Source organism: Rhamphochromis sp. 'chilingali' (genome assembly GCF_963969265.1).
Source record: "Rhamphochromis sp. 'chilingali' genome assembly, chromosome: 2".
NCBI lineage: Eukaryota > Metazoa > Chordata > Actinopteri > Cichliformes > Cichlidae > Rhamphochromis > Rhamphochromis sp. 'chilingali'.
The window spans coordinates 54,135,653-54,146,499 of record NC_137930.1 but is presented as its reverse complement, the minus strand read 5'-3'; the positions used below and the strand labels follow the sequence as shown (position 1 = coordinate 54,146,499).

Below are 10,847 nucleotides of genomic sequence, written 5' to 3'. Positions count from 1 at the left end.
TTGCTGAAGGGTCTAAAAGGCGGTGTCAGACAAGTGAATGGGATGTGTAGAGACTGCACCCTAGCATTACCTGTGCGCAGAAGTCGCTCCCTATCTGCTGGGCGTTAGGTAGGCAGGTATATTTGAAGTTGATCTGCCATTAGATTTAATAACAGGAAATGTGAGGATACTTTTGTTAAATAACTGCAATAGTCCATTGCTAAGAAAACCCCCCAAACCTTTCCCTTTGTGATTTAAGACATACGGTATATTTACAGCCCTATACATATATTGCAAGGACAGCAAAAAACAAGGTGACTGGATACATTGTCAAGTCTTCAAAATAAACAATGGTGTTCTTTATTTCACACTTTGTAATGCAAAATCAATAGCAATGCATTTTTGAGGTACAATATACCACATAAATACATATAAAACAATGCTACAACTTGAAACAGAGTAAGGAATGCTATTCACAACAGTATAACGCATGATGGGTGAAGGAGGGAATAAATAGCTCAACTTGCCATGTCTTCAAACTCAAAGAACACTGGCTGCTTGTGAATGTTTTGGCTAATTTATGTCAGAGAACCAGAAGATGAAAGAGCCATGTCTTTGCCGTCCTCCTCCTGCCTGCCCATCACTTCAAAAATAACCTGCTTTGTAGAGCTTTGAACATTTTCGTAAGGCTGATGATTTGAGGCCTCGCAGTATTGAGGGAAATGGAATGGCATTTCTCTTACACGCCATAATTATCGTGCTAGCCAGGACAGAGCATTTCAGGTTGAGGAACAGAACGTCACGCGGGAGAGCTACATCTAATTAAACCCTGGCAAAAAGGATAATTACTACTTTTCAGGGGTACAGGAGACCTCACCCGTGTTTCGCGTTCCCTATCTGAACTAAAAGTTCGCCCCAAGTAACGAGCACATCTGCCTTCAGCACTGGACTGCAAACCCACAATCACGGGTCACTCCCTTCTAGGGCAGGACTCAGTGTGGTCTTTTGTAACAATACAGACCACCTTTGAAGACCTACAGTATGCTCCCTTTTTTTAAAATTCGAGCTTACAAATGAGTCGCCTGTATTTGGGAGTGTCTCTATCAGGTTTTAGGTGCTGCTGAGTCAACAAACTGGATTGCTGGCACCGCTTCAAAACCAAGCTGAGTTATGATGTACCTGAGGGCATGCTGAGGATTTGGAAGTAGAAATGTACTCAGCAACGGGTGAAAACTGTCAAATATATGATATATTTGTTTTAAAGCACATACAGTATAACTGTCTTATCAATCAGCTTTTCATTTTTAGGGTTTGTTTTTTTGCCATTTTGGTTCATTCAGCCATTTACTGCTTTGCTGTCTTCTGTTTGTGGCAACTTGCTACAAAGTTTTATGGATTATAGATCTTTCGGTGGATTACATCGCATGCATGATGTCAAAACACAAATGTCACTTAAATAGGTACAAAATAAGACACGCCATAATTAGGTGGAGGATTAGAATTGAAAATCATTTTACCCAATACTGAAAAAGTTCCCTGTTTGGTTCACAAGAACAGCACAGAATAGTAAATAATTTTATTTACATATGTACAGGGAGCAGGATGCAGTGTAGATGACTGTTCTTTTAAGTAGTTTTAAGGCAAAACTAACGATATGGTGTATATAAAAAAAGAAAACTGTGCTACATCACCAAAGTACAGCCAGCTCAGATTTGTTTACCTGCACACTGATGTGGTTGTCTTGTAACACTAGCTTTAAGGTAGTCTGAATGTTACTTGGGATAAAGAGTCCCATCTTGTAGTGCACACACAGCAAAGAGAGAACTACTCTGCTCCTCTTGTATGAGTAACTTCACGTGTTCATCAACATTGCATGTATTAATGTCAGTAGTGAAAATATAGTCCAAAATAGTCCACTCAAGGAATAATAGTAAGTCCCTGAAAAGTATTTAGATCTGAATATTATTAATGGCCATAACTGAGAGTAAACACTGAACTTTAACTGTTTTTTTCAGTGTGAAAGCTATCAGTTTAGAACAGATTTCATCGTCACTCATTTGGCTTTTTCCGAATCTTAAACCTTGGATTGTGTATTTTGAGTGTTCACTGGAAAGCCGTCAGAAAGCATGCACAAGCTCAGTTATTAGAGTACATAGTGTGATTTAACGTCAACAGCATCAAAACAACAAACAAATGACAGCACAAACTTTTGGTCCTCGAGTGTGATTCAGAAACTGCGTCGATGCAACTTCTTATCAGACACAAAATACTGAGTCGGGAAATCATGAGCTGTACATGAACAATAGATTCAGGTGTTTAGAACTACTCTGTAATGTTAATTAATATTACAAATCAAAGGAATACAGGATTGGACCTCACAGCCCCAGTGAAAGTAGTTTACTTTCACTATGAGGTTTCTTGTTCTTGTTGCAGAGTCTGGAATATGAGACTGTACCCATCTGTTAAATACTGGGGGTTACATTAGGCTAGGTCCTGTGGAAGGGGGCAGGGGGCATTGACTGGCAAAGTAATGCTCCGAGCCCCAATCAAATCATAATCCAAACCTTCTGGCCCCGCATTTGTGATCTGTGCTTAACTGTCCCCACCCTGGAAGTTATCACACAGTCAGCTCAGATCTTCTTTGGCTTACGGCCCAGGTGGTAGTAGTAAGCCATGGTGACCAGCAAGAAGAGTACTCGACTGAGGAGAAGCAGCATGGCGGCGTTGGGAAGGATGCCGATCTCCACTAAAGTGATGGACGTCACTGAAACCACAAATAGAAATTTACTTAAATTAGATATTAAATGATAATAAACAACAATAGCCTCTGAAAAAAAGCATGATCAGCACAATTATCAGTAAATTTTTGATAAAGACAGTGCGTATATGCAAACTCCCTGCTTGTTTTTCATAAAGTATTAATTACCTGAGCAGCTATGAAAGAGAGCAACATGAAAATTGACACTTATGCCAACTATGAAAAAAAACACACACAAAAACAGCACCATTTATACCCATACACACAATGCTTCATTGTACATAAGAGCTTAAAAGTACCGTTTTAAGATTTAAATAAAAATGTGTCTAAATTTGAAATACAAGGATGTGACACCTCACACTGAACACAAGAGGGCACTACCTGCACATTTTTCTTTCTGCAAACACTCCCACATGGACAAAAGTAGCCATCCTTTTTCTGCATGAGGCAGAAAAGGATGAAACAAAACAAGATGAAGATAACTTGTAATCTGTGTTGGAAAACTCACCTAAAAACTGCACAGCAAAGTAGCAAGCCTCACTGAGTAGAGTCCACTGGATGATGACCTTTTCTGCTGTGTAGAGTCCGTTCCACATGATGAGGGACAGGCCTGGAAAAGAATGCAAAAATAGGGAATTTATAGGTTCAGGGGCATGGGAATGAAAACAGAAAATAAGAGCAAGCTCGGGAAGGAAGACTCCTACATGTCCGAGAGAATTTCCACTAATAAAACTACAAGAATCTTGACACCATGTGCACATGTTGCTAACGGGGCCTGTTGATTCAGCTCTGACTCTCTGTCTGTGATGACGGGCTTGCGTGCAATCATTTCAGTGCCTGCTCTTCTTCCTGTTCATTTTCCTGAATTTCACTCCCACCTGCAGAGAACAGTGAGGCTATGGAAACAAGAAGGGGTAGGCTGAAAGGTGGGAGGGCTGATGGACTGTATCCTCTCCCTGCCTGGTTCCATCTGTGCAGCAGATGAGACCCCATCATCCGCCCCCTTACTGCACCTAGTCTGATAGGCCATCACCCTCTTTTGCTAATCCCCACAGTGTGAATGACATTTATAATGAAGAAGCCAGTTCAAGGTCAAGCTGGTTCATTCATGTGTTCTTGTAGTGGTTTAGCTGGGATTTGTTCAGATTTTACATTTTTGATTTATCAAGATATGCATAAAACATAGTATTAAGTCTTTCCCTTAGTATTCATGTTATTGAATGCCTATATGAAGTTTAGGTGCTAGCATTTTGACTGATTTAGTAAACTAAATTAAAATGACAACCTCACAAATTGTACTTAAACATTAAGCCTTCTCACTCTCTCTGTCTGTCCTTTGCATATTCTCCCATCTCCCATTACAAACCCTGTGATCACCCGACTGACAGCTCTGTCTCAAGTCAAAACCCATTAAAATAATTGCTCGCATCTCAGACACGTTGTATGCTATGCGTGAGGTGGGAGCTGAGCAAAAATGGCACTTTGTCTCGTTGATGAAGTGACATTAAAAAAAACAAACATTTTTAAGTCACTGCAAAAGAGAAAACTGCAAAATATGAATGTAGAGTAATACACTGCCTCCTCTTTTAGTTCCAGGGCACCTCATTCGCACACACAAACTTACTGTTCTGCCACCGTGTACCAACTGGATCCAAATCTTATATATAAAGCTGCAAAAAGGAGGTGACTGTGGCCGTTCTGGAGAACTAGTCTTTTACCTCATAGAGAAACAGAACTTGAATTATAGAGCCACCATTTGCAGCCTGAAGGAAGGATTTTGGAGGAAGAAGAGATCCCTTTATACAGTATCTGAATGCAAGAAGAGAGCTCTTTCTACAGTATCTGAATGAGTGCTTGAAGTGTTTGCCTCAAAATGAATACATTAGAAGCTGTAAACACAAGAGGCAGTGCAGTGAGGCAGTGTATATTTTTAGCATGTAAATAAATAAATATTAAAGCATCGTGTCTGCATCAGTGCTGCACGGTCAATGCACTTGTTCATGCAAGTATATTCACACTCAGTAGCATAAATACCTTTATGAATGAATTAGCTGCACAGCTTTCATAAAACTTTGGACTTACTGAGCAATGCTCCTCCGTAAAGGCGAACAGAGATGTTAGTAGTGGAGAGCTCCTCCTCAAAAACGACCTCATATAGTTGGTTGGGAAACACCAGAGCCTGTGTAGGGTAAAAAAAGGAAAAAGCACAACATAGCTTTGTCATATCAGAAAAACAGCACTGTGTGCTTCCCAAAGTCTCCCTATTTTTGAGCTAGTATCACAGGGAATGCCCTGGAGGATAATGTGAATGTAGATGGTGAGGTTAACAAAGGCGGAGCTGTTTCCCCAGATGTCCCTCACTGATATCTTGGAACAGAACCTACAGTAACTCAGCGCTGCGTTTGCATAACGTGGTTTTCACACTTCTAAAAAGATACATTTCTTTCTGCCTTACATTTGAAAATGAAAAGACTTTGAAATTTATCAGTGCAAAACATCTTACCATCAGAGCCATAGCTGTGAAACCCACTGCAGAGATGAGTATCCACACCCTAAAAAGAGAGAAATATGAAATGCTACACCCATCCTGTGAAAATTACAGATTGTAGACTTTGCAAGACTAGCAATGATGCACGGATGACCTTACACAGTCTGCTGTGTTAACTGTGACTGTTGTGATGTTGAGTAACTGAGCAGCTGAAATCTCACCTCAGCCCGAAAGGCTCTCGCACTGCAAACTTCATCTCATTTCCGAGCATCTGACTGATCTATCAGCAAACGAGGCAAGACAAAAGAAACAGGAAATGAGTGATGAGAAGGTAAATGCAATCACAATCATGTCATCATAACAAATACATGTTATGATCACCTTCAGCAAAACCCCACATAACCAGGAAGAAAGAGTACTCTGGAGGTGTATTTAAAGTAGTTAATGGAAAGAAGCACACAAAACAGAGTGTTCAAGAGAAAGGAACAGAGCGGCTGAGTGTTAGAGAAGCATCTCTTAATGTTAATTAGAGACTGTAAATGTTCTCGCCTTTTTAATTGCCTCCTTAAGACTCACTGTATGTCATAATATCTTTTAGGGAATTCTAGACGAATAACTGACTACCATGTCAATGCCACAAGAAAAGCATCATCTGCAACAAATGACTGCTGGCAACAGTAGCAGCACATAATAATCAATTTATAATCCTGGAAGCCTGAAATCGTTAGTGGGAAAAATGTCTGACAAACTGAAAACTAAGTGTGACGTGCCATTTCTTAATGACCAAGTGTTCATTCAAGCCGACTACAAGGACAGATAGCAGTAAATATTTCATGAAATGCCATGCAAACTGATCTTATCACACAGCAATATTCAGAAGATATACAATATCTGATAGGATAAGCATCTCTTATTACAGATGAGAGTAGACCCTGGAATCCTAATAAGCAGCAACTATATTTTCAAACTCAAAGGACCCAAGAGTTATTGGAATTTAAAACTAATTCATTAGCATGCTACACACATCTGACAATCAATTAATCACTTAAAAGGGACCCATTATGCTCATGTCCGACTTCATTTATTTTAAATTGCTGTAGTGCTGTTTTAAGAAGGCCTATTTATCTATACGGCAACATCTCTGTTCACCCACCCCTTCTTCTGATGGGGTGTTGTATGTGCTTCTGCTCGTATGTGCCTCACAAGATCATTTTTATCATAAAGAGATCACAAAAATCTTAGAGCATAAAAAACACATCTGAAAGCATTTACAGCAGGCTGAAGCCTCATCTCATGGCTCAGAGGGATTACTTGCACATATGCTGACCTTATTATCTGAAGGCCTGACCACATTTAATATTAGCATACACCTTTGGAACAGTAACTATATGAAAAAATATGAAAGGAAGCTAATAGTTCAAATTTAATCAAAGAAAAAAGTGAAAACATGTATTTCTTTCAGGATTCATTGTAATTCTATACTGCATTGTTCAGACTGTTGGTTAGATTGAAATAAATAATTTGTGCTTTTACAAACCAAGGTAATTGCTTTTCAATGCACTACATTAGTGTTATGTGTTTACAGAATGTGGATTCGTAGTAATTTTTTTCCTGTAAGAATAAACAGGAGAAACAAGCCCAGAAATGTTGTTAACAGATTCAGGGTCAGGCTCATGAGCAGGAAGGAAAACAAACTGTCCCAGATAACCACAGAGAGTGAAAATAAATTAATAAACAAACCAAGTTTTCTGCCTGAACGGACAGGAACCCACAGAGAAATTACAACTGTTGGCTGGCTGTGAAGTTGAATTCCTTCATCTAAAACCCTTCAGGTTCCATCATATCCTTAACATGAATGATTTCCCTTCATCATAAAACATTCTCTTCCCTCAAAGGGTTCCGGTGCTGGAGCCAGATGTAGCATCACACAGAACTAAAAATACACAGAAGCAAAAGAGCTCTAAAGAAGAGAAGATGAATCATTTTCTGGCTACGAGTGTTTACAAGGAACACGGAATAGCTTTCTGTTTGATAAGCCTGTGAAAACTTAATGTGAACGAAACAATGATCGATGTCATATCAAAAAATGGGTTTTCACTGGCTTTTACCTTCTGCCATCTCCCACAAGGTGCATGGTAATAAGTGCAATATCTGGACCATTTTCAAAAGAAAGTGTATTTCAAAGAGTTGATGCATTACATCATACTTATTATGTAATATAACAATATCAGCAAGACCCAATTTCACTGCAGCTGGAGAGAGCTTTTTCCAGGATATCATTAAACATGACTTTTCCTTTTTGCCCTCGGGGCCGAGATGCAACTATAAACGTGTCTGTTGACTTTCTGTGAAATTCACATCATGACGTGAATTTCAAATGTCACCATTTTGAGCACTTCTGTCAAAAAACTATACCTGTTGTGTTTGTTTGAAGAGTTTCCTAAGTTAAATATGTAATTTGCAACCAGACATTTATTTGTAATGCACAGTAATTTGGCATATAAAAATAACCTCATCATGGCAATGACTTTAGATGCAGATAAAAAACACACCACGTTTAAACAAAATATATAAGGGTAGTGATTCATGTGTGTGCATTTGCATCAATCTTTGATGTATACACAAACAGAAGGACTGATGGCCCTGAACTTGTTAAGTATCTTTAGAGAACCCGTGTTCAAAAGCAGCAGAAAGGAAAACAAAGACTTCATGTGCTTGAAGTAAGATGGGGGAAGGGGATTTTTCTTTTTAAGATTCTTAAATTCCCAATGTCTGCTGCAGTCTTTAATTTAGGGGTAGACATGTACATCCCTCATTGCAGTGCAACTGAAGCACCTGTACACGAATCCATCTGTGCCAGCTGTGGTCACATAACCAGGTGAATCACCCTTCCTGTGCCTTTGGTTTTAGGGGCCGTTTTTGACAAGAACACATAAATATTCATGACTGGCATGAGAAATATTCATACTCTGAAAACTGAGCATCAATTGATGGTACCATGGTGGCTTAGGGCAGAATATTGCAGAAGGCAGTTGAGTGGAAAGAGGGAGAAACAGGAAAAGAAATACACAATGTTGTTTGTGCAGAGAGAAGCTATAGTGCAGCTGTTGTGGCCTTGAGTTGTCATCAATCACTCCTTCAGCTATTTAGTAAACAATGAGCAGCTTTTCAGCCATAGAGGATGAAAAATATTCAGCTAATACCAACTAGAGTAGCAGTGCTCTGAAATATCAGTATCTGTCAGTTGCAACATCCCATTACCACTTAAATACAGGATCACTGAATTAAACAAGCTGTCAGTAATGGTGCAGCCAGGTGAGGCATTATCTTTTTGCACAGTAGCACCTAGATAAAGCATTGCAGTAATGCACTACTGTCTTTCTGTCCCTTAAAGAGGAAGAGTATTCTTATCTCTAAGTAGTAGAAGAAGCAGGAAGGCACAGTGAACAGAGTGCAGGAGCACTTCCTTCCATTGTTTACTTAAACCACCGGGATGGAGTCAACTGTTTCCTCTATATATAAAAAAAAAAAAAAAAACTATGTATGGCAAGGATAAATGGAACAACAAGAGTAAGCACAATGGAGTAGAATAAGTGAACAATTATACTGTCACAGTAACAATTAAATTCTAATTTAGTTCAATGTCGAAGTTAAACAGGGAAACACATTTTTTCAAAACAGCACGTACAGTAGATTCCATTAACCAAACTGTTGTTTTACTGTGGTTTGTATACCCTGTTGTTGGTTCAGCCATTACAGTGAATATGCAACCCCAAGACTCAAGAGAGAGGAGCAACTGCCACATTCGTTTCTGTCTTTATCATACCGTCCTGGAAAGGTTTCTGAGTGGCAGATGTCAGGGTTAGGCTCCGTGCTAAAACATTGAGAGAGAAAACAAACACTCAGGAGAGCTGAGAAAAAGGGGGCTGACATCACATCACGAACTATCAGCCACCACCGTATGCCTGCTCCCTTCTGTTCTGTCCCTTTTTCACACTTGCATGTTAATGAATATTTCAGTGAGGAACAATCTGCTATGCCTATGCTCACTGTAATGAGGTCTGATAATGACAAAAATGTATAATAATAATCTGAAATCTTGAAATCTGAGCTCAGTGAAATGGAATAAATTATTGTCAGTGTGCAACTGTGGAACTTGATATTCAAATATGATACTCTGTCTCCTAACATATATCTGATTGTGTGCTGTTGTGTTTTGGTATGCACCGTCTATACTGATGTGCTAATGCATGGGAGGCAGAAAGAGAATACATATGAGATGCAAGAGGCAGGAAGTCTCTCAAGGGACCAAGCCACATCTCAGTGGAGCTGCCAGAGCTTGTTGGATTACGTGATCTAGATTTACTGATCCATAAAGAGCAAATGCAGACAATGGGACACGAAGAGAGTGATGAGCCAATTAGCAGCCCACTGTGGCTTTTAAAAAGAATCCATAGCTCTTCTCAGGGCTAGTAAACACATTTGTGGTGGAAAGTCATTTTGCTTTTCCAGTAGTTTAACTGGTGATAGTTAACAAATGCACTCATTTCTAACCAAGCTGCTTGTTGCACTAATGCACAAGCCATTTGACTGTACATTAGCGCTTAGATTGAGTCAAACTCGCTGGAATATGTTTATATGATGTAATCTGACCTTTGAGCGGTGCACTTCGCCATCGTCGTCCTCGCCACCGACTCCAAGGATCTTCCGGCTCTTCAGACGGCTTATCAAGTCCGTCTGACTGTGCTTCTTCATTAGAGGAGCAGGAGGTTTAGATGCCATGGTGCACACCTGACACGAAAATAAAAAAGGAGACACATGGATGGTGTCGTTAGAGGAGATAAAATAATATGAATTACTACTTAATAAGTAGGACTGAAAGAGGAATGAAAGAGGATGGATTTAATTTTGTTTTTCCCTAGACCATTTATATAATAAACATCAGTGGAGTTCTCCCGTCATCATTTTACGCCTCTGTCTGAAGACGACATCGCTATCACATGGGGCAGGAATAGGCATCAACCAATCTACAAATAATTCCCTTGAGGATGTGACTTATGCAACACAATTACGTAATCCGGGTGTAACAAATACAGGCAAGCCATAAAACCTTCCTCTTAAGTCAGACTGGAAGCAGGAGCCAGCTGCCCCCTGTATCTGCTGAGAGCCCAACAGACGCAGGTGGCTGCTTAGAGAATCACAGCATCTAATAGTGACACACATATAGACTCACACGCGCGCACACAGGGGCGTAGCACAGAACTCTGGGCCCTGCACATAAGCAGTCTATGTGAACCCCCTTTCTTTCTCCTTGTTTTATTTTTATTTTTTTTACATTTTAATTAATTAAGCCAACCACTGTATGCAGTAATCTGTAGGGTTCATTAGGGTAGCCCCCAATGAACTGTTCATATACGGTATATGAACAACCTATGATGCGTCCTTAGAATTCAACCTTAATATCTGGATATACTGTAGTCTTTATCACATCGTCACTGCATGTATGCTTCATCACAGAGTAAAGCATACAGGATTGATACAGGTTAATATATTAACCTGCTTTATAGCCCAATACAGTTTTCAATGTTTTTGGCACTAAAGCAAGTCACAGGCCACAGGTCA

General features: G+C 39.7%; 1 protein-coding gene across 1 annotated transcript in view; it reads right to left on the bottom strand.

Annotated features, from left to right (window-relative positions):
- Window positions 1-316: 316 nt before the first annotated feature.
- tp53i11b (tumor protein p53 inducible protein 11b) overlaps window positions 317-10,847 on the bottom strand; it is a 46,551-nt gene continuing 36,020 nt past the window's right edge. The window contains exons 2-7 of the mRNA XM_080876113.1: window positions 9,879-10,016; window positions 5,447-5,505; window positions 5,241-5,289; window positions 4,820-4,916; window positions 3,246-3,347; window positions 317-2,743 (exon numbers count right to left, since the gene is read on the bottom strand). Of these exons, the coding sequence (XP_080732239.1) occupies window positions 2,610-2,743; window positions 3,246-3,347; window positions 4,820-4,916; window positions 5,241-5,289; window positions 5,447-5,505; window positions 9,879-10,007 (570 nt within the window). The 5' untranslated portion in view covers window positions 10,008-10,016 and the 3' untranslated portion in view covers window positions 317-2,609. The remainder of the gene's footprint in view (window positions 2,744-3,245; window positions 3,348-4,819; window positions 4,917-5,240; window positions 5,290-5,446; window positions 5,506-9,878; window positions 10,017-10,847) is intronic.